The sequence below is a fragment of the Tinamus guttatus genome, unplaced genomic scaffold, assembly GCF_059628265.1.
Source record: "Tinamus guttatus ecotype Peru unplaced genomic scaffold, ASM5962826v1 Tinamus_guttatus_pri_ptg000323l, whole genome shotgun sequence".
NCBI classification, from domain to species: domain Eukaryota; kingdom Metazoa; phylum Chordata; class Aves; order Tinamiformes; family Tinamidae; genus Tinamus; species Tinamus guttatus.
In genome coordinates this window covers 445558-470034 of record NW_028288857.1, presented here as the reverse complement: position 1 = coordinate 470034, position 24477 = coordinate 445558, and the positions used below count along the sequence as shown (strand labels likewise).

Sequence of the window (24477 nt, the reverse complement as noted above, 5' to 3'; positions counted from 1 at the left end):
TGTTGTTTTACGTTGCTTAGGCAAACTGGACATGCATAAATGTAGGGGTCCTGATGGGATGCACCCGCAGGTGCGGAGGGAACTGGCAGGGGTTGTTGCTAAGTCAGCCTCCATCATCTTCAAGAGGTCATGGAGAGCAGGGAAGGTGCTGGAGGACTGGAAAAAAAGTCAGTGTCACTCCAGCCTTCAAAAAGGCCAAGAGGGAGGATCCAGGAAACTACAGGCCAGTCAGCCTCACTTCTGTCCCTGGAAAGGTGTTGAAGCGGCTCATCCTGGAGGAAAGGAAGGTGATCAGGAGTAGTCAGCACAGATTCACCATGGGTAAGTTGTGTTTGAGCAACCTGATGGCCTTCTATGATGGGATGACTGGCTGGATGGATGAGAGGAGAGCCGTGGATGTTGTCTACCTTGACTTCAGCAAGGCTTTCAACACCATCTCCCATAACATTCTCATGGAGAAGCTCAGGAAGTGTGGGTTAGATGAGTGGACAGTGAGGTAGATGGAGGACTGGCTGGATGGCAGAGCTCAGAGGGTTGTGATAAATGGTGCCAGGTCTAGTTAGAGGCCTGTAGCCAGTGGCTACTGATCCCAGGGGTCAGTCCTTCGCCCAGTGCTGTTAAACTTCTTCACCAATGACTTGGATGAGGGGACACAGTGCACCCTGAGCAAGTTTGTGATGATACCAAACTGGGTGGATTGTCTGACATTCCAGAGGGCTGGGCTGTCATTTTGAGGAATCTAGACAGATTGGAGAGTTGTGCAGAGAGGAACCTCATGAGATTTAAGAAGAACAAGTGCAGAGTCCTGCACCTGAGGAGGAATGACCCCAGGCACCAATACAGATTAGAGGTTGACCTGCTGGAAGGCAGCTCTGTGGAGAGGGATTTGAGGGTCCTGGTTAACAGCAAGTTAGCCATGAGGCAGGAATGTGCCCTTGTGGCCAAGAAGGCCAATGGGATCCTGGCTGCGTCAGGAGGAGCGTTGCCGACAGGTCAAGGGAGGGGATCCTGCCCCTCTGCTCAGCTCTGCTGAGGCCGCACCTGGAGTATTGGGGTGCAGTTCTGGGCTCTGCAGTACAAGAGGGACGTGGAGTGTAGAGCAACGAAGATGATTAAGGGACTGGAAAGATTAAGTGAGCAGGGCCTGTTTAGTCTGGAGAAGAGAAGATTGAGAGGGGATCTTATCAACATGTTCAAGTACCTGAGAGGTGAAGGTCGGGAGGATGGGGCAAAACTCTTCTTGGAGGTGGCCAGTGATAGGACAAGGGTAATGGGTACAAGTTGAAACACAGGAAGTTCCATCTGCATGTGAGGAAGAACTTCTTTCCTGTGAGGGTGACAGAGCCCTGGCACAGGCTGCCCAGAGAGGCTGTGGAGTCTCCTTCTCTGGAGATCTTCAATACCCGCCTGAATGCCACCCTGTGCCACGTGCTCTGGGTGTCCCTGCTGGAGCAGGGGGTTGGACTAGATGATCTCTAGAGGTCCCTTCCAGCCTCAACCATTCTGGGATTCTGTAGTGATTCTATGGTCTGATTGATTTCCTTAAATACTCTTTTAGGAACAAGTTTTACAATGTACCCATGGTATAAAACGAGATCCACATTTGCACACTACTGGAAGCACAATGTTTTTTGCAAACAAGTTCTTTTTATTGATGTGTTCTGCTTTTAGCCTTAGTTCCTTATTGTGGAGAAGTCAACAGACAAGGATTTGTGAATTCCTTAATTGCATTAATCTCCTAGTGCCCTCTCTAGCTCTCTGTCTTGGTATTTCTTTCTGCATTATTCATATGCAGGATTCATGTTTTGTAAGTGTGTGTGTGTATATATATATATATAGATGCTTTCTGTTTGTTAGTTTTCTGTCTGTTAGTATGTAATATATTTTCCATACAATTAAAAATATGCTTCGTACAAACAGTATCTATTGCAGAGACTTTTTCTTCAAGATTTTGTGAAAAACCTCTGTTTGCAAGTAAATCCTCCTTTTATAGATTCAGAGAGTCTTTCTGTTAAATATTTGCTGTATCCCTCGTGTCTTTCTTTAATATTTTATAGACTTTGTTCATTCCACAAAAAATATTGCTCAAGTTGGAAGTCGTGCACTCTAAATCCACATGGTCATGGAAAGCTCTTTAACCCCCTTAATGTATGGGGGAGAGAGAGAGATAAAAAGAAAAACAAACCAACCAACCCACAGCAACACTAAACTCAATGTTTGGAAGTGTGTTTAGTTAATCAGCAGAACAAACAAACAATTTCTTCTTGTTCAGCTGGCTGCTAGCAGAATGAATAATTGGAAAATTAACATCAGTGATGCTTTATGCTGTTCTGAAATTGAATTCACCATAGCTGCTGGTGTGGTTTCTGTGAACTTTATTGAATACCACCTGGCTTAGAAGAAAAGTCAGCTGTCAGAACTGGAAGTCTAAAGCAAGCAAACAGGCCTAGCAGGATACCTTAGGTTCAAGTATAGTTGAAGGGCAGCTGGCCTTGACCACTGTATGTTGCAAGGCTTTGGATCATTCTGTGTGTGACACGAAATGGAGGAGTCATTGTGGGTGATTTCAGCCTGGGCAGGCTCATATTATGCCTTTATTTTTTATTTTTTATTTTTTTTCTTAAATGGTCTCAAGTTAAGTGTCATCTCTGATCTTTATCTTCTCTTTCTTTATTTCTAAATATATTGTTGATGTATATCATCATTCTCTGGATGAGTTATCTTCAGGAATCAAAAAGAAGGGACAGATTTGGCCTTCCTACTGGTTGACAGACACAGGTTCTTCATTTTATGGTAGTCTCTTTTTATGGCATGATTCTAAACATGAGTCTAAAATTGTAAGGGAACTGGGGATCTAATACTTGTCTTGGTGTAAGGGAAAAAAAACCCTTTATTCTTTTTTTTTGTCTGTAGTTTTGGCAGCTTTTAGTCATAAATGGGTTGAGATGATGTGTTTTGTAATCATGTTACTGGCTCTAATTTGTTCTGATTGCTTGCCTTCTCCAACACTCGTTTGTTTTTCAGAACTTCATCATGTTCTTCTGGCTAATATGCCATGGACTTCTCTGTCTCAGAATGTTTCTCTTTTGAGAACCTGTTAAGAATCTTGTTTCCTGCCTTTATCTGTTTCTTTTCAATCTTGCATTACTTGTCTTTGCTGACCTATGCTTGGGGAATTGGGATTCTTTCTGGAGCCACTTAGTGCTATTTCTGAAGCATTGTTACAGAACAGCATAGTATCCATGTATAAACCAGTATCCCTTCCATTTAGAGATTCATTATATTCCGGTGTGATGTAGTTTCAAAATATTTGGTGTTTGACTGAGGAGTCAAAGGATTGGAATCTGGTATTTTATGTACAGTGGCTATTTTTTTTTAAACAGGCATAAAACTAGACTTGTTTTTCAGTACACTGAAATAACCTGCCCCTTCCCCCCCATCACATTTGGAAGAATATAAAGTTTCAGAGAGTAAGTGTATATTGCGTATCATTTTTTTTTTTTTCACATTCTTTAAACCTGGCATGAATTCTCGGTCCACCTAGGACAACAGTTCAAAGTTTAAAAACTTTGCAAAAGAAATTGTGAAAACCTCTGAAATGCTGTCATTGTGATGGGATGTATTATTAATATCTAGTTTAGTAATTTGGCCTGGTTATTTTAGGCTTAACTGTACAGGTGCTAAAGAGTAGGATGCAAGATGACTGGGAGGACCACATTCCTCCTGGATAGGTGTGGTTGTCATTTATGAAGGAATAAAAATGCTTGTAGGACACAGCAAGCCTTTGAATCACAGATCCATTTCTGGGTGAGGAAATGCATCCGTATTTAACTTGTCACTCAGCTGCATGACGTAGTCTTGACTGGTCCATGTAATAATATAGCAATTCCAGGAATTTGTATCCTGTAATAGCAATATTGTTAGTCCACTACCTGATGGAGGAAATGCTGCTTTATTAGAAGTAGTGGCCTGCAAAACAAGTCATTTGATGGCTGTGTTTTTTAACCACCCTTTACGTTGAGGCCAGGGTGTGTCTGAGTGTGTGTGCTAAAGTGTGGTTTAGCCGAGGCTGCTTCTCTCTGTACTGCTCGGGTCCTGTAATACCTGTGGAATAACTGCACCCTCTCTCCTCCGCCCTTATTTTGCATGTGGCGAGGCTGTCTAAGTCCTGGGTGCTTTCCAGGTGCTTGAGGATATGGCTTTTGCTCCAGGAACCTTTACATTGAAGAATATCAAATATAAGTATATGCAAGTTCTGTTGTTTTCCTCCCTCCCTTCTTTCCCCCCATTGCCCAGGAAGTGCTTTCTTTCTTCCTGCACTTCAGAAGCTGGGTGGATGCAAGTGGTCACATTCCTGTGTTAGCCGCTTGCTGTCGGGCAGGTCTGTTTTCAGTTTTTCTGCTGAGCTTGCAAGGCTTTCTGAGGGTTGATTGCATAAAGAAGCTTTAGACTAGACAAAAAAAAATTCTTACACTGACTCTTTGGCAGGTTCTCTGGGTATTATGTTTGTTCTTTTGACTCAGGGTTTTGTCACATGGATGGATTTTTCGTTCTTGGTGGTGTTTTCCTCTGATTTCTCTGAAATCCTGTGAGATTCTGAGGCAGGGTTGCAGTTTTAAACATAGTACTGGGAATTGAAAAGCTGTGAAGCTGTGGAGCTGTGATGATAGGAAAGTTCTCGGACAAGTGTTGTACTGTCCAAGACAACCCAAAGTCTGCATGTCAAAAAGTTAAACCATTTTCATCTAAATCATTTAAGAAGATTAATACATTACGATTAAATACTAGAATTCTTAATTGAGTTATTGTGCCCAAACAGAATTTCCCTTTGTTAAAATGCAGAGAAACCCAATGCAGCCGTCAAGGAACTTTTGCACTTAAATGACTGCATAACACTTAAAACTGCCTCTGTATTTTAATGAAATATTGTCACTCCTGTGAAATAACTTTCTTTGTCATTTTGGATAATTTCTGTGGTCCATGTGATCCTGAAAACATAGGGAAGAGCAGGAGAAAGGTTCCATGTGCCAAACTTTGACTGTTGCGTAGAAAGCTGAAATCTGTGACCTCTGCTGTAGCAGTTGCATTTTTTTTTCCCCCTCCCTTTGTTCTTTCTAGAGTCCCACAGAGATGAGGAAGGTTTGTAGCATGTTGTTGAGGAAATAGGCTGAGGAGGAAGGATTCAGATCCTTTGTGAGCTGCGATGCGTTTGAAAATGTGTGTATTTAGAGAGGGGACTTTCTTCATTTAAAACATTACAGACCTATGTTTCAAATGTTTGAAATCAGGAAGATTGTACTACTAAGATGGGAAGTGTGCAAGAAAGAATGTTGGCTGTGATTATAAAGATATGGTGTTATATATTAAAGAAATTTTTAGAATCAAATCAGGTAAACATATATGTTTTTGGATGAAAATTTTTAACTGCTTTGCATAAGCTGTTCCCCTCCTTCCGTCAACTGTAGTTTTGCTGAATTTCAGAGACGACTGACCTAAAAATATGGAAGCTAGCTGAAACACACTAGTTCCTGAAGTTCCAGGGGATATAAAGAGAAATACAGACCAAGAAAGCTAAGAAAAAGAGTGTGTTGTAGAGGGTGGTCTTGGCAGAGAGAGGGGCCATGACTTAGACTCACGGTGAATGCGTGTGTAGATGAAATTTAGTCTGCTTGGATTTGCAAAAGCTTTTTGACAAGGTCCATCCTAAACAATTCTTAAGGGAGCTGAGGAATCTTGGGATAAACAGAAGGTACTTGTGTGGTTAAATAATAGTTAAGAGATTAGCTAACAGGTGGGAAATGACAGAGAAGTGAATGGCCCTGGTGTGCCATGCGATGCCCCTGCTCCTCCTTGCAGCCAAAGCTGTTCACCAATGGATTCCTGCAGGGATGTGTATGTACTAAGCTTCTACTGTTTGCTGCATTAATAAATGACCTGGAAGTGAAGGTAAGAGTGAGGTGATAACTTTTGCTAATGATGCTAAACTGGATACCTGCAGGAAAGATTAATGTAACCTAGAAGAAGCAATGCAAACCTGATGCAAAAAAGAGGTCTCCGAGCTGCTTCTGAGAGTGTAGGGACAAGATCTTTCAGTTACACTTGATAGTTGTGTGAAAAAATCAGCTCGCTGCACATCCACAGTCAAAAAATAAATGGAATGCTAGAAATTAGGAGAGAGGGAATAGAGAACAAAATGGAGAACACTATTTTCCTCTTGTCTGCTGTACAGTTGCGCTGTCCAATGCATCCATGGCTAGCAGCTTCTGGAAGGAATATGCAAAGCTTTATGGATTTTTTTTTTGAATAATGTCTGATGTATTTTGTTTGCTCTTTTGTTAATCACCTATAGATACTTATGTTTTCCTGGTACATGAAAACAGGCATTTAGTTGCCGGTTGTTTTCCAGTCCTTTCTTTTTCATTACTGTCTGCTAGCTCATTCAAGGAGACAACATAATCCAGAGGGGCAACAACCACTGAGCTTTATTTAGTTGATTTTGTTCACCTGCACAAGATCTTTGTGATAACAACATCCACCTATAACATAATTCCTATAACATCTGCTGGCATGATTGTTATAGGAATTGGCGGACCAGTTAGCAAACAGAAATTAGCAAGTAGAATAAAAGTAAAATAGATTAGACTGCTGTGGTGTTTTGTCTTTGATTCGAGGGAAAAAAAGCACAATGAAAAATCTTTAGTTACTTCTGTGTTCTTACATGAAATAGTTTCCTCCTTCCTACTGTCCCCTATCCCTGTACTTCTGCTGCAGGAAGTCTTGTGACTTGGCCATTCTATGCTTGACTGATATTTTGTTTTTTTTCTTGAAGGTACATGGGAATAGGACTTTCTGCTCAAGGAGTCAACATGAACAGGCTTCCTGGTAAGTTAATCCTAAGACTTGTTTTGGCGTCTGGCTTGCATGCTCATTTGAAAGAAAGACTTTAATTTATGTATTTGAATTAAAGAATGTTTGTTTCTATTAATATAATACCATGACTATAAATGTCTAATATCTGGGAGTTTCAGGCTGGAGTATAATACTGAAATGACTTATGCTAGTGTTTTTAAAGTAGCCATGATTTTAGCAGATAACAGAAATTAACACTAAACAAATGGATGAAGGCTAAGAAGATAATGAACTTTCAGACAAACAAGCTGCTTGTGCTTGAAAAATAAGCAGCAAAATATTTTGATACTTAACATATAGTTCTATTTGACCTATCTATATGAATAAATCTTAAAGTGACAGGCAAATTGGCCTGTCATATTTTTCTTCTCTCTTTTTTTCCTAATTCTGAAAAAAAGATGTGTGCTGGAGTGCAATTTCCACTTAACTTTTCGCTTTTGGAAATATTTGCTTGTAGCATAACTTAGAAGTTCGTTAAGCACCTTTTTTAAAAAGTAATTTGCAAAGTATTGTTTTAAGGTTTATTTAATAAATTGAATAGAGATAATTTGGATCTAGATTTGGGTCACTGTAGTGACTTCTATAGCAGCAACTTCTTTTTTTCCTCTTTTGCTAATAATTTGCTTCAGAATTGGTACTTGTACTCATTGGAGGGGAAACTAGGGCCATGGATCTTCATCTGCTGAGAACTAGAGCAAATCGGTGGAGGAGAGGGGCAAAGCATTGCCAGTTTTCTTAAGCAATGATACCTGGTTTCAGAAAGGTTTAGACATCCTAGAGCAAGATGATCCAGTATCAGCAGGTATAGAATTTTCAGACTTTTCAGACAATTTTCAGACTTTTCTTCCTTCCTCATCTGCCCCCTGCCCTGTCTGCCCAGTCCTCCCAACCATTTTGACAGCTTTGTACTCTGGAGAGGGTTGTGTAACATGACACAGGAGTCTAACTTGATTTGCTCTTCCCAGGTTTTAAGTGCCTGACTATGGAAAAGGGGAGTTATCTGGCTATAAAAGGAAAACATTTTGTCCAGGCAGTTGCTCTCTAGGTTTAGAGCCCACAAGCTGTATGGGGCTGAATGTGTGTGATGAAAGTGATTTTTTTTTTTTTTCCCCTGGATGAAATAAAATACAAAGTGAACTTAAGGTATCAGATTGTGCGCTGCTTATTTCTCAGTGAGCTGTGTGAATTTGATCATGTGAACCTATTGCTTCACGTGTGCAATCTATTTCTCTTGCCTGCCATACACACTGGCAGCCCAACCCAGTGTCCCCATGCAGCCCTGTGCTCCACTCATGAGGTGTGGGACTCCACTCCTCCCATAATGTGGTTATCTTGTACGCAGCTGGATCCAGCTTATTTAGGTGGGACATGTTTTAAAACAGAAGTTTTCTGCTAAGAGCTGATACGGTGCAAGTCAACATGGTGTGTGGAGGAATGGCACCGATAACCTTAGATTGTGTGACACTCGGTGTCGAGAGCCATGGTGGAAGGGATGATCAAGCCCGCCCTTCATGTGACCTACTCTTGAGTGCAGCTAGCCCTGACACACTATTAGCTATGTTCTAAGCTGACCCACCAGCTAACAGCTGGCATATAAACACAAATGTGAGTTATTTAACATGAGGAGGTTTGAGGCCTGTCGTTTAATAGATAAATGGCAAAATTGCTAGACTGACACTTTCTTTTGTCTCTTCCTTACATTGTTTTCCATGCCCCTCTAGTGTAGCATGTTGGGGAATTAATAGATGTAGTAGTACAATGATGACCTAGTCGTGCTGGACAATTGCTGAACGTTGCCTTTGTCGATAGAGACCTCCCATTTTGTAGCTGTGCTTTGCTTGGATTGTGCTCGTTAAAGCCTGTAAATGGCTTGTAATGTGCCTCAATCCCTTCCATATAACAGAGACTGGATCTTTTTCTGACTCTGGCAAAAGATTTTCAGTATATTGCAGTTCTCTGCCATAGCTTCTTACATCAGGCTGTAAGTTAGGAGCACTTGCTGACTTTAGTCATTTAAGGAAGCAGGGTTTTATCTTGGTCACTGCATTCTGCAGTGAGCTACATGCTAAGTAATGATAGTCAAATGGATCCATTACCAAATTTCTGTGGCAGGTGTAACAGACCATTCTTGTTGATGTAGTATGGCCCATATTGCACCATCCACAGCCTACTGCCTTTTCTTTTTTTTTTTTTTTTTCTCTTCTCTCTGAATCAATGGGTAGTGTCACTTTGAATAAATAAACCCTGACTGTGATTTGGTGGTGTTTTGAAGCCTAATTACTATTTAGTAGCAGTCAAACAGGAGGACTTGTGGATCTCATTTAAAATCACCATGTCAGATCAGTTTTGTTAAAAAGAAATTTTGTAAAATTTTAAATCTGAAAAATACTTTAGGTAGTATGACTTTATGCTGTTAGACTTTGCAATGTATCATGGACTGCTTATAAGCACCCATGTTCTGCTGGATCCTCCAAGCATTTGCAGGCTTTTTCACTTGTCTGTCTTACTCTCCTTTTGATCACTGGGTCACTGAATTTTTATTGCTGCCTTTTATTAATGGAAGGTGTTGTGGTTTCATGTTGGTGTTTTTGTTTGAATATTTGCCGCAGTTACTCTTTCTGCCATGAATATTTGGCTTAAGCCTTGTCTCTTTAGCAGTTGCACCATTATCTGGCCCATGGTTCGGTTTAGTACTACAGGAGCTGTGTTTGTGTCCAGTCTCTGCTTTCAGAAGCTTGTCCTTCTGAAAAGTAAAGGAGGTTTTGATTTCTGTGTGCACATTGATCCTGCAGTGCAGCACTTGGGCTTCTACAGCATTTAAAGTCTATAACTTTCCATTTAAAGAAGTGGGAGCTGTTATGATAAAGAAGGTGCCCGGTTAAAAAATCAGGGTATTGTTTTTTCCTGCTCCCTGGGCCTTTTGCTGTGCTGCAGCTGCTGTTGTGACTGTACTTCCTTCTATGCAAGCCTGTTTGACAGCTGTTCCAGCCTATTCCTAGGACTATTCCTCTTCTATTCCTGTGTCCCCATATCTACAGCATATATTGCTGTAGCTGGTAAGCATCAGGTGTTTTGTAAGCTGGCCTACACAAGTTGATTTGACTGTGAGGTATGATGGGATGAAAAGAAACAAGCCTGTACACTTGCTGTCCCCCAAGTGTCTGACTTAGTGCAGCTTCACGTGGTATGGCAGAAAAGCTGTAAAACTGAACTACAGATAAGGTGTTGCAGCCAGTTACTTCTTGGGAGGACGGGCATTTAGCTTCTAAGGCTATAGGAGCCCAGGGATGTGCTCATCCTTTTCTTTGCTAGGAGAAAGAATGTGCTTTTTGCTCAAGGTAGTTGAGTTGTCACTAGAGGAGCCGTTGTCTCTAGTGTGAAGAAACAGTTGTTTCTTCCCCACATTTATTCTTATTTTCTTAGCCTCTCAGGCACTAACCCCTACTTGGGATTGCTTTGTTCTGGAGACTGTAGAAGCAACTCTGAGCAGTGACATCCTGTTCTCAGTCACGGAAAAAAAGCATTTAGTGACCCCAGTGGATCTGCACAGAGCAGGTCCCTCTTGCACAGCAAAGCAGGACCTTATCTATCCAATTTGGAAAGGACCAGTTCAAGTTCTGTTATTCTGCCCAATTTTGGTACTTGTGTATGACCCCTGAGAGCATAGAAACTGTTAAATGGATGTCATGGATAAGAATATGCAGGGTTATGAAAGCTTGGAAGTTGAATCCCCATCAAAGACAGGGAGGCAAATGTAGATGGTCTTGCGAAGGATGGAGTGTTCTTCAGAAGTCTTGCAGCAGGGCCAGGACTAGCTTTAGATTTCAGCAGCTTTGCTCGCCAGTAGAAGTCTGAGGTGTTGAGAACATATGCAGTCAGTATGAGGATATTGCAGGAGCCTTCCTCCCTCCTCTGTTTTTCTGTGGCAGTCCCTTTGTCTGCTTCTGCCAAAGCCCCCGAGTTGGTCAAGCAATAGCAGGACGCACAGCTCAACGCATGGAAATCACCCTGCCTCTAGTCAGTGTGTGGCCCAGCAGCGACTGTGGCCTCTGTGTTTCACTCCACCTTTAATATCCCGTTCCCTTAAGTATTGTACAATCACATCGTTGGTATATCTGTTTCTGCTCTTCTTTGGATTCAATAAATCTTATTAAAAATATTTGGTTTGGTTTATTTCAATGTGTTTGTGCAAGTTATTGTCCGCCTTCAGCTTGTTGTGTTTATTACTTGCCCTGGGAAGCTGTGGGAAGATAGGCTTGCAGCTTGGAGGAATGGGAAGAGGAAGGCAAACGCTAGACAAGAGTAGGCATGGGAGAAAAGTAAGAAGTGTTTCTTTGTCATGTACACAAGAGAAAAAAAACTAGGTATAGACAAAATCTGAAGATATACTATAAAGAGCTCCATGCAGAGCAGTCACCAGGACCTATCCTGGAAAATGGTCTTGCAAACTCTGACTGAAGGTACCGCAGTACTTCAGCTTGGACTTACTGATCCTTTTGGCTGCAGCTTTCAGAGACATTATTTGGGCTATAACAGTGAGACAACATCCAAGTTTGCAAATCAAATAACTTGAAGTTCATCCTGAGGAACTTCCATCCTGAGGAACTGTGGCCAAATATTGACCTCACTTGCCTCTTTAGAAAATGTTTTCGGTTTTCGTAATTGGAGGTCAGGTTGACAGTGAATTTATTTTTTGAACAAGGCCCTGCCCTTTGCAGTAACTTGTGCACCATATACAGATGACTTTGAATAAATAGCCTAAGCTATAGTGGAATGCTTCTCCCTTGGAGTGAGTATAGGTAGGAAACGTTCCATGTGTCCACAGTGAAATCCCAGCTTGGCTAAGTGTCTGCCATCTTAACCCTGCGGAGTGGCAGAACAGGCACTTGGAGGTCTCTGCCTCTCACTTACTGCAGCAATCCTCTTTTCCAAGCTTACTGGGCATTACTAGTCTCTCCTTTAACATGATAAATGAGTGCTCAGCATAGATCTCTCTGAATGTTGAATTCCCGAGTTTGCTGTATCCACGAGTAATTCTAGCACATTTTAACCACATTGGGCTGTCCACGTTTTGCATTTTTTTTTTCCTGAACTCATGTTCTCTGCAGAAGGAGCAGCAGGATGGCAGACTAAACACAGGAAGCACACAAAAGAATTTGGAATATAATTGCGGTAGAATAGAGCAAAATACAGAACTCGGAATAATGGAATTACTGTGGTATGTAGATGGGACAAGAAGGTAGGGAGCAATCACTGATCCCAGCTTTTACCCCAGTGTTACTGGAGTCAGGCACAGTGTTAACTGACCCAAGAAATAAAGATACTGGTGTAAGAACTGACTATTGTAGGAAGTTCCAGTTGACCATTCATAGTTATGTTCTAAGGTGTCTACAGAAAGGGAGCTGTCATTGCCCAAGGGAGACCCAAAAATCTTTATATAAACTGCTGGAAGGGAAATAAGAATCTGTGAATGCAAAGATTACCCCTAACCTTTCTGTTATACCTGTGAGCTGTGCTTGCAGACACAGCTGTAGTTCTCTGAGATTTTTTTTTTTAATGTTTTTTTTCTGGGAGATTCTCTCAGTGGGAAGCACAAATGTTTTGCAAAGAGGAGCTTGTTTTACCCCATGCTAGATGAATCTGAAAAGGATTTTTTTTAAACAAGAACTCTTTGTATTTTCAAAATGTCTTTAGGGCAATTTATTCTTTTTATTATTTTTGATAAATGAAGTTGAAACATCCATGATGTCTTATGATTGATGAAAATTAATTTCTTTTCAGTTACTAGTCTAGGAAAATTAATGTTTTCAGTCTCCGTTCCATCTTGGAATGACTTGGAGGTGGTAGTCACAATCTCAAATTTCCTGTTAGAAAGTTGTGTCCTGAGAGCTGTCACTTTTCTAAACTATCTTCATCATTGACAAGTTCTTTTTTTCTTTCTGCAGGGTGGGATAAGCATTCCTATGGGTATCACGGTGATGATGGCCACTCTTTCTGTTCTTCGGGGACAGGGCAGCCCTACGGCCCTACGTTCACAACTGGAGATGTGATTGGCTGCTGTGTCAACCTTATCAACAACACCTGCTTCTACACGAAAAATGGCCATAGTTTAGGTAAGCAGAGAAAGGTGTTCCTAGCAGAATGAGGCTCCTGCCCTGCTTTCTCTGCTGTTTACTCTACTACTTCACATGTGTTTCAACTGTTGTCCTACATTTGTGGGTAAGACTTAAGAAAAGGAAGACAAAACAACACTCAGCAAAAGTCAGGAATTTTAAGGTGCCTCCAAGACATGAATATTTCTAGCATGTAAAGTGATTTCTGAACTGCTCGGTTTCTTTAACTAAGTTACGATTGCATTCCCAGCTTCTGCTCCTTTTTCTCTGGTCCTTTCCAGCTAGTGGTAGAGTTGGATAATACAGTTAATGCCTGGGAGCAGGGTAGTACAGAAGTGGGAAACTCATTTAGAACTAACTACAAAGCTGCTGGGTCACTCAGTGGCTTTTCACTTTTTTAAATAGATTTGTTTAAATGGACTTCTTTGAGCCTTAACTAACTCATTGGTCCAAATAACCTGAAAGCTACACATTAGCTACAGTATAAGACATCTCATACTGAATTAATCTGAAGCACTGATCTATAATTCGGTTCATTCTACAGTCATCTCAGTATTTCCTAAGAAGTTAAGGAATTTCAGATTTTACCCAAATAAATATCTCACAGATGTTTTTGAGGCATCCGTTGTATCTGATTTGACTAAAATATTAAGTTACAGCCATTTGCATCTGAAAAGTATTTTCCTTGTGGATGAACCTCTCCATCCCACTCCTGATTAATTCCGTCATTTGTTTGGTCCCTAGAGTATATATGATGAGATCATTTCGCTTTCTGAGCAGGAATTCATTTTGTTGGGTAGGGGAAAAGCACTGCTTTCCTTTGCTTCTCCTTGCTGCATCAATTCTGCTTGATTGAATTTGAGATGAAGACGCTGGTAGAAAAATACCAGTCAAAACCTTCATCAGAAAAAAAAAAAAAAAGCTTTTTTTGAGTAGCTGAGTGGGAAGGAGTGGGGCTGCAGAGCAGTGTGTGCAGCCTCAAGACTGTGTAAGTTTTGGTGAGATCTTGGTGGAAGAAGGAAGAAGTCATGCAATCTGAGATGGGAGCCTTTTTTTCCCCTCATATCAATAAAATTCCTTCTTTAGAGGCAGATGCAAGAAGGCCTCAAGCTCACACAGGCAGAATTTCTTTGGAGAATGTTTTTCAGTTTTCCTCCGATTTGTTAATAGGTGAGGAAATGGTTGATTAGAAATGAGGCACATGGGTTCCCAGAAACTTTTTATGTTGATTTGGTAATAGTGAATTCAGCAAATAGTTCTCATGCTTTCCAGCAGGTCAAGAGGTCTCAAGCCCTGAATGGAAGAAAAAAAAAATTCTGCCATCCTTTAATTGGTAGGATATTCTGGTATCGTAATATTCTGGTATCATAAATGGAACCTTCATTAGAAGCCCCATGGGGTGTTACTCAGAATTGAGAATGTTTCTGTAAGAATCTGGCTTCTTTTCTGAAGTTACAGTTATTTGTCAGCCAGATCAGATGTAATGCTAGAGGACTCCTGATGAGGAATTCTCTCTTATCAGCTAACAAGACCCATCACAAAGGATGAGGAGTCTTTTGTAGTCTGTGTATTAGTGAATTGCCCAGTTTTTTAATAGCTGGATGATTTTAAATTTAACTCACAATCTGTGGGCATTGACCTCATCAGTCCTGAGAAGACCAGAAGGTGTGAAAGCAACAGCTGGTGAAGTAGAACAGGAGCTGTTGCTTAGGAGTGAGACCAGTTCACCATGCAGCAGTAATTAAGATTGCTGAAATAGTCAAAGAGATTTCACAAAATCTCTCCTTTTAGTTCTTCTCCTTGATTTTGAGTTTGTGTAGTTGTTTGTGCTATGCCACTCACTTTGGATGTTTTCCTTTGGGTGGGTGGATTTCCAGCTTTGCAGTTTTTTAGCCTGACAGTGCTGTTTCTCTCCTTCACAATGAAAGCACACTAGCCAAGAAGAAGCCAGGTCTTCTATTTAATGCGTACAATTTGCTCATTTGAAATAGAATACCCTTTTAGTTGCCAGGAGTTTGCAGAGACGGTATCAGCTGAAATCCTCTGAGAATGATGGCACTTGTTTTGCTTTTAATCCATGCTATTGTTTAAACCATGTAAGCCACATTAAAACCATGGTGTCTAGACAGGTGTAGCAAAACAGAACAGTTCAGTGACTTTTGTATTACTTTTCATTATTACAGTGTCCTCATTCTTTGTCTCAGGTTCTTCCCAGTGTTTTGTTTTGTTCAGGACATTTGGAGGTGTTTGCCCCAGTGGAAAAGCTTAGTCTTCCTTTCCTAATCTTTAGTGCTCATTTTCTTCTAAAAGTTTTCTCTTTGGTGGAAAACTGATGCTTGCCCAGCTGTGAACAAGGCCTGTGTGAAGGAGTAGGAAAGACAGGCAATTGTATTATACTCTGCCTACAGAACAACAGTGGATTATCAGCCTCATTGTGTCCTGGGTATCCTCCTTTTGGGCCTTTCAGACGTACTGGTGTGAGAAATGTATGAGAAAATTATGGGTGGGAGTCCTGAATTATGGGTCCTGAACTTTCAAGACTGGCTCATTCATTTACCAACTCCTCCTCTAGCTGTAGCAGCACCATGATTATACTCAGAGAGAAGAGATGATGTGTGGAGAAAAAAGTGTGATCGAAGTACTGGGGAGTAGCAGGCTCTCAGCCACTGCTGTGCTGACTGCTGCCAGAATGTTTTAATGTTGTCTTGCAAAGTCAAAATGAAAACTTCAGACAAAAAGACTGTTGCTAAGGGCCAAAAGTGTATAATTTGGCCACTAATAGAGAAACACAGGCTTCAAGAAAAGGAAGTGTGTCTCGTTCAGTGCTGATGAGAGCGTTCTGAGCTCTGCGTAACCACAGATAGCGGTTGCCTGGCTGTGACAGAGATTCTCACTGTCAGAGTAAATGTGAGAGGAGGGATGAGATGCATCAGCAGGGAATTGAAGACCGGATGGAGACAAGAACAGTGATTTACATGGAAGCTTGGAAGTCAAGATCCTTTCTGCACAAGTAGAAGTAGCTCCATGAAGATCTTGAACATTTTGTGATACTTAACGCTAAACAGAGAATCTCATTTCTGTATTGTGTAAACCCAAGGTTTATGAGAAAGGGGATGAATGTGCTTTTCCTTTGTGTTCCCTGACACAACATCTTTAACTGTATGTATCCTCTGTCAGGAAAAGAGGTCATTGTGTAACTTTGCTATAGGTATCAAAAATATGTATGAAGTCAAAAAGCTGCTTTGTGATGCCAGTTAGTTTTAAAACTGGATTTCGGTGCCCTGCCTCTGGGCATTTGAATGTGTCTTTAAAGGAAAACGTTAGGCATTATCCTTTCCCTAAAGAATAGAGCAGGATAGTATTCTCTTCAGCTTTTTTTTTCTTTCATCAGTTGTTTAGACTCTCCCCTCTTTTTTTTTGGTTTTCTCTGGTTTCTTATCCATGGCCTCTCATTGTCTCCATATTCTTTCATATAATCAGATCAATCAGGAGCACTAGATAAGAACTGTGGGCTTGGCCATTGCAAATTTGGGGTGTTCTGGTTGGAGCTAGGTCTTGCATTTTGTTTGTAGCCACGGGGATCACAGTCTTAACTCTCTGTTTTATGAAATTCTTGAATATCTTCTTCTGGATGTAGACAACACTTTTTGACAAGTTTTATGCAAAGTCATGGCCACAGAAAAGATGATACGTTGCTAGATGTGTTGCAAGAGTGAATTAAGAGAGATGGAGAGAAATGTCATACAGACTGCCAAGGTTTGTCCCTGTGCATAACTATTACTATCTGCTGCTCTTCCATGTGGGCACTATTAATGTCAAGGGCAAATTGGAAACCATCAAAGAAGCTTTCAGAACTGTGGGGGTAATCATAAAGGGTCTGGGAGCCTAGGTCATTTTCTCCTCAACCCTGCTGGGGAGGGGTAAGGATGGAAGGAGAAGAAAACAGGTTGTATAAATTAACAACAGGCAGCACTGCTAGTGTGTACAACAGGGTTTAGGTTTCTACAACCCTCAGACCCAGTTTTGAAGAGTGAGAACCAATGAGGAGAGATGAGATCCACCTCACTAAGAGGGGCACACATCTTTGCCATTAGGTTGGCCGGCCTGGTAAGTAAGGCTTTAAACCAGGAAAGATGAGGCAAGGAGAGTTACAGAGGCAGGGTAGACAGCAAAACAAAGCTCAAAATGAGATGCCTCCATTGGGTTCATGCAGCTGTTGAGAAGCATTTGCAACATTATTGTGGAAGGTCCTCTTGCACCCTTCCTGGGAAATACCTGTATGCCAATGCACAAAGCATGGGAAATGAACAGGAAGCATTAGGGGTCTGTGTGCAGTTACAGGACCATGATCTCATTGCAATTGCTGAGACATGGTGGGATAGCTCACGACTGGAATGTTTGATAGGACAAATAGGCCAGGTTGACAAGATGGTGGAGTTGCTGTTTGTATGAGGGAGCAACGGGAATCTATGGAGCTCTGCCCAAGGGTAGATGAAGCGCAGGTTGGGCGCATGTGGATGAGGATTAAAGGGCAGGCTAACATGGGTGACACTGTGGTGGGTGTTTGCTACAGACCACCTGACCAGGAAGAGGAAGTGGATGAGGCTTTTGGAGCTGCTGGAAGTAGCCTCATGATCACAGGCCCTGGTTCTCATGAGGGACCTCAACCACCCTGATCTGCTCTTTTTCAAATGGTGATTATTTGCCTCTTAAAAATTAATTTAAGCTATAATTTCAGGCTTATTTGGTGATGGTATGTAGCAGCACTTGGACTCAGGCTAAGCAGTGCTCTATAAGTCTTAAAACCAAGAAATGTTATGCTCTTGCTTCTGTGCAGGCTAGAGTGCCTCTCAGTGCAGCACAAAATGGATTCCGGAGTGAGGTGGAGTGGATGGTTATATTGGTGAGGATGCCAGCCTTCCCCTGATTGGGGCAGGAGGAATTGATTAGAACACGTTTGTGGGACTGGGATTTCTAAAATGTTAATTTAAAGCATTACCTAGGCTTAACCTGATAAGGTGAAAAATGCATTGCAACAGTTTCCCCAATGCTGTCCATGAGAGTAACTCTAAGATGGTGGTTACTCAGTGGCTGTAGGTGGTTGTTACTGCCCTTTGCAGGGTGGTTTTTACTGCCCTTTGAGGATTCCTGCCATTTTACACCTTTACAGCAGGGCGTAGCCATCTGATACACTCCAATCTCAATTACCCTTTCTTGCTTTGCCAGGGACCCAATCTTTCTTACCTGTGCAGCGTGCTCTAGGTGACCTCTGCTAGTGCAGGCTGGGTTGGGCTAGATGATCTCCAGAGGTCTGTGATTCTGTGATTAATATTAGTTGTTGAGTCTTTGTGTCCAGAGCAGCATTTAGTTTAGTGGCAATAGATCTTGCTGAAAGCAGCTGTTGTTGCTGGTACATTTGCTTGGGGTTGCCTTGGGGCAAGGTGAGTGATCTGCCTCACCCCATACTGCTGCTCAGCTGCTGAATTCAATGTAAGGTGGATGTCAGGACACCCACCATGGAGAAGCGAGGCAAGGCACAGTCATTTTAAGTGGTGGCTTACATCTAAGTTGAATGAAAAAGTTTGCAAATCAGGCAATGCCCCCAGCCTCGTGTGAGAGTTCTGCAAACTCCCAGTAGGTGCCCTAGTTATATTGGTAGCTGTGAGTGTTTTCTGGGACCTCTGGCTGCAAATTTTTTATCAGCTTTAGGCATCTGCCTCTATGTATGTGATACCTCTTTTCTACTATGTCAAACACAAATAAAAAAAGTGAAACCATACACTTTTTTTTCCCCCTCCTTTCTTATATTTTAACTGAGGATGAAGGTATTCTTTGCACATTATTTCTCAGAAAGTATTTTAACCTGCAGCTTCGTCTTGTTGCAAGGCCAACTCCCAGTAGTAATGGAAAATATTTGATTTTACTTGTATTTATTTCTGGCTGGTAAGAAGACGTAGCTATAGAACAAATGAAAACAACATTATAGGAGTTCTCTTTCTAAAACCAAACTGAGTCTTCAAAATTGACTTCAGGAATAGGCAGAGAAGCAAAGAAAGAGGAGCTACTTTTTGTAAACTCAGAATACTAGAAGACATATCTGAGAAATTCAGGCTTTTCCATGAATCTTTTTTTTTTTTCTCACATGCAAATCCTTGCAGAGGAGAGGGTTGGGGAGGGAAGCTGCTTATAAATATGAGTGGTGGTGAAATGCAGGGTCAGAGCTCATTTAGTGAAAATGTACTGACTTTTTGTAGCATGTTAAGGATGTAGCCAAGTAGGGAAAAAATCCTTTGTCTTTTTAATTCTAATATTTTTCCCCCCACAGGTATAGCCTTTACAGACCTCCCTGTAAGTACACCTATTTTCAGTATTTTAACTAAGGAAGCAAATAGAAGGGAGGGGGAAGAGTTTGGGGATGTGATATATTTTGTCTGATGCCCTGTACAAATGAATTATATGGATGAAAGTGTGCCTCCTTTTTTGAAATTTCGTGGTTCTAAAGCTAGGTATGCAGGCTGCTCACAGGCCTCCTGTCCTTCCTCACCACCAGTAGGAATATGTTGCGCCTTTTCCTGGAATTTCCTGGAATGCAAGCACGGATTCCTTCGTTGCTGTCTCCCAAACACAGCTTTGGCGCTGGGGAATGCAGTACGCCGTTCACTTGAAATTCAGCAGATGCTCAAGTAGCTGACCACTCGTGTCCTGTCAGCAGAAAACACAAAAATGCCTATGATATTTATGTCTGCTTCTTGCTCTTTTGTCCAAATTTTGCAGCAATGGAGGCCTTCCTTTTCCAAGGCAGTTGTAGGGAAGGCTATATCTTTGAAAGGAGTTTGGGGTGGGCTGACCATGACAATGGTTTTTGACTGGACTCCTGCCATGAGCTGTAGCCATCTCCTGGAATTGTTACAGCAATGTATTCAGCATCCATTCAGGGTTGATGGTTGTTCTTCTGACTCACCAGCCACTATGCTGAATTCCTCTTGAACGCAGTTAAACCTGCTCAGTTTATACCAAGATGTAACAATGCAGTTGGCTCTTAGAAAAGCACAGCTTTCTCAGTAGTAGCTAGTGGATTAGGGAGAAAGTTCTTTTTCAGACCAAAGGCCTGCTTAGACCAAGGATCCTATAGCAGGAGCAGGTATTCGGAAAAACAAAATAGAAACAGTCAAAGTATTTAGCAATCCACTGAGTCCATTTCTCTTACAGCGGCACAGAGAACTTCTTGGCCCCCAGGTTGTACTCCTGTCTGCATTTAAGAACCCTAAATGAATTTCCTCTGCAGAGTTGAAGCTTTGCATAGTCTTCAAAACTGATTTATGCTTTTGGCTTCCACAGGGATCAAATTTCTTGATGGACGACTTTGTTGTGTGGGAAATATTTGCTCTTCCTTCTTTTTAAATTTCCTGTGAAAATTTTATTTGTTGCGTGTAGTTTGTGTGCTGTGAGAAATAATGAATAACACCCTCTGTTCACTTTCCAACGTAATTTATGGCTTTAGAAGTCTCTGCCATAGCCCACTTGGTGTCTCTCCCAAAGGAGTTCCAGTAATTTAGTTTGCCTTTGCAGAGAGAAGCCCTTTCTGTGACTTCAGGTTGTCTGTGATACCCTGATAGTCTGAGAAGTTCTCCCCTTCTTTTGAGTGTCGTTTTAGAATTTGAGCAATGTGGAACTGTTCATTTCACACATCACAAGCTGTATTGGAACAACTCTGATGTTGTAGAAAGGACAGAATATATTTCAAGTGTTAGAGCTGATGAAGCAAGTACTTCCTGGCAAGCAGTTTTGGTCTTTGGCTCCAAGGCAGGTCTTCTCTGTATCCCCATCAGTTCTGACTCCCAGACCATTATGGTTCTTAGAAATTCAAGGGATAACATCCTTGACATTTTTTAATATTGCATGAAGTGTTCCATTTGTATGGGTTATTTCAAAATATTTTATTCACTTGGTCCAAATGAAGTAGAAGAATATTTTATCTGTTCATCAGGGCAAGCCTTGTGTGGAAAGTCTTGTGGCAGCCTTACACCTGGTACCAGGATGAGATTTCTGCACTACACCCCTTCTTTTAATTGCTCTTCCTTTTTACTCTGCATAGAGATTACATTAAAAGACTTTCAGCCCAGATAATCTATTTTATCACCTTCCTTCTATTTTTTTTCACCATGTTATCTCCTCATTTAGCTGGACTGCTCTTTTTTTCTGAGATGAGAGCAGTCTTCTTGTTGTAATAAATAGGTCATTATTATTTATTCTCTTGTCAGTTAAGTGTCAGATAAACTGAAATACATCTAAAGTGTTGCTGTAGTGCACTGCAGTTTTGGCAGACTGAAATATCTGTCCTTTATTTTTTTCATCCAGAAGTTAGCACACAGTGAACTAATGTATAAATGTAATGTCCCCTGGTAGGCTGCTCACAGCAATGTTAAGTTTTTACTATAAATAGTTTGAGGAAGATTCACTGGAGCAGAACACACAGAAGGGCTGCTGCACTACCAAGGTCTGGCAGTGCTGAGGTTAAATTAAAGGCCTTTTGAGTCCAGACCCTCCCCTTATCCTTCTGTGTCTAGGTCTTACCAGAAAATCTTTGCAGGATGCAATACTTGTTCACGCGTGTCCTATAGGGAGGAGATTATGTTTTATGTTAAGCAGGAGGAAGATCTTGCTGTGTGTTTTGTTCAAATATATAGAGGTACAGTTTCCACTGTTTTTTTTTTCCCTTTGGAATTCTGCTTCTGGTTTTTACAGCAGCACAGCAACTAATCCATCTTACTCTTTTTTTTTTTTTCTTTTTTTTTTCTGGGCCAGGAAAGATAAGAGTGAATGCCCCATAGATCTCCTACTGTGGAGAACTGTACACTGTGAGATAAGTGGTCTCCAGGAAGAGGGCAAGAAGCTTAGCTGGGTCATTTCATCCCTTAACTGTGGATGCCAGCTATTGCCTTGTGAACTTGAGCTAGTCCTCTCCAAGTTGCTCTGCTAACAGCTTCGTCCTAAGGATGCCTGCCACTAACTTCTGTCATTCTCATCTTCCTTTTCGATATCCTTCCCTTGAGTTATTTCATTTTTTCCTCATTGTTGTAAACTCCTGTGTCACTCACTTCCCTTACCATGGCTTATTGGTTTTCTTCAAGACAGTTAAGGACACTGCTGATTTTAGAGAGGGGACCTCAACCCCAGGTTAGCCTTTTGGTTTAATTATAAAGATGATAGTCAGATATCGTAAAGTATTGAAAAGTGTTGATGTAGTAGGGAATTTGAAGTGGATAAAACTTACAAGTAGTACTTTTATTATAGCATTGCGATTCAGACTGAAACACAGTATCAGTTCATTTCAAGGTAAAGACGAGAGAACAAATGCCATGCAGAAGGTATAAATGAGTCTAAAACTTAAATGCAAATGGGAATGGGAGAAGTGGTCTTCCCTGAGTAACCTTGGAATGACCTGGAGGTTCTCTGATTTGAGCTGCCCAACATGCGTTTCCAATAGGCAGTTGAAATGGATACTGTACATTGAAAGTCACATTTCCTTGTGATAATTCTGACACTCAATGAAACATATTTCAGCTTGTTTACTTTCTCAGTTCTCTCTGAAAACTGTTTACAATTATATGAATTTATTTACATTGATTGAAAAAATGCATTTCAGCTTAGCACAGGCTGAACTTAACACAGAAGTAACTACCTGCAGATAGAATTGAATATCCCACGAAGAGAGTTTATCTTTGTGGGATATTCAGTTCTATCTGCAAGTAGTTAAATAAACACTGAAGCCTATCTACCTCATTTATGCAAGGCCATTTCAGGTTTATGCCTCCTGGCTTTTTGCTGAAACAAGTATGTGAGGAGAGTAGGAAACCTGAAAAAGAGAGAATGTCAAAGAGCCCAGACTGGGGTTCCAGGGACACTAAAGGAGGAGACAGTTAAAAAAAAAAAAAAAAAAAAAAGGGCAAAAGGAAGCCGGGCATGTGAGGAATGAGCCATCAGCATCAAAGGGAAGAGGTGGTTCTAAAGTAGCTGTGAAAGTGTGTCTGAGGAACTTGCCAGGAGGAGCATCAGCTGGTAGGTTCTAGGTGTCTCCTTGCATGTGGCAAGGTGGTGGTGGTTTGGGCAGCTGCTGACATTGCTAAGCAGAAGACACATGCCATGTATGCAAAAACCCTGAGATGAGCTGAGACTAGTTGGGGGTGGCATTTTCCCTGCAAAGATAAACAGATTGAGAAGTGTCTGCAAAACAGGCAGTGCTTTGGGGCTTGGGGTTTTGCCTTCTAGCACCTCAGTATTTTTATGGTCTGATTCATGGCTTTGGAAGTTTCTGTGTTCATAATACCAAACAGTTAAGAAGTCTGAAGTATGGGTAGTGGAAAAGATCTGATTCCTCATTAGAAATATTTCTGTTTTGTCACCTGAATTTGAAAGAAGAGAGAGCCTGACTTTAGATATGATGTTACCTTTTGGTAGCTTCTCATTTGTCATGCATGTTTTCTTTACACATGGCTAACCCACCAGCTCCCTGGGCTTGCAAATGGGAGAGGAAGAGTTCTGCTGACTCAGTAGCAGTCATCCTATTTTACTATTTCATTTCTCAGCCGGTATTTGTAGATTCATTTTCCTTTGATATTTGAGATTCCAGAAATACGCGCTACCAGCCATACACTTCTAAAGCGGAGAAGAGGGAACTAATGTGAAGGAGTATCTGAACATCCCTGTAGAATCCAGGACTGGAAGGAACTGCTCAGCAGTTGGGTTGTGGCTTTCCCAAAATGAGAAGGTTTTTTCCCCTTGATCTTGGTGGCGTGTTTATTCTTGGTAGCGATAGATTATTTTTATTTTATTTTATTTTTTATTTTAATTTTATTTTATTTTATTTTATTTTTATTTTTATTTTTATTTTTATTTTTATTTTATTTTTATTTTTATTTTTTTATTTTTATTTTTATTTTTTTATTTTTATTTTTATTTTATTTATTTTTTTTTTTCCCAAACTCTTGATTCTCAGATTATCAGTTTTTGGAGATCATGTAGTCTAACTATCTGGTGTGAGAGAGGCTAATTTCAAAGCCAGAGCAGTTTGTTTAGGACCTTATTGAGCTGAGTTTTGAAAATCTTCAAGGATAGATATGCCACAGTCTCTCTGCGAAACTGTTCCAGTCCTTAACCATCTACAAAATGAATATCTTCCTAACATCAGAATTTCTCAGACTGCAAGTTAAGCCCTTTGTTTCTTTTCCCTTCACTGAACATCTGAGAAGAATCTATATCTGTCTTTTTATAATGTCTCTCTTGGTAGTGGAAGACTTCAACTAGATTTTCCATTTTGCCTTCTCTTCTCTAGGATAAACAAATACAGTTCCCTCGGCCTCATCTCATAGACCATGTGCTTCGGGCCTCTGATCATCTTAGTATGCCTCTACCCAAGTCCCAATCCTCCTGATTTTCTTTAGGATGACAGTCTAAA

At 41.0% G+C, this 24477-nt stretch overlaps 1 protein-coding gene across 2 annotated transcripts in view; it reads left to right on the top strand.

Annotated features, from left to right (window-relative positions):
- RANBP10 (RAN binding protein 10) overlaps positions 1-24477 on the top strand; it is a 47981-nt gene that overhangs the window by 7136 nt on the left and 16368 nt on the right. For both annotated transcript variants that reach the window (XM_088529061.1, XM_088529060.1), the window contains exons 3-5: positions 6830-6882; positions 12855-13022; positions 19348-19370. In XM_088529061.1, coding sequence (XP_088385187.1) covers positions 6830-6882; positions 12855-13022; positions 19348-19370 — 244 coding nt within the window. The remainder of the gene's footprint in view (positions 1-6829; positions 6883-12854; positions 13023-19347; positions 19371-24477) is intronic.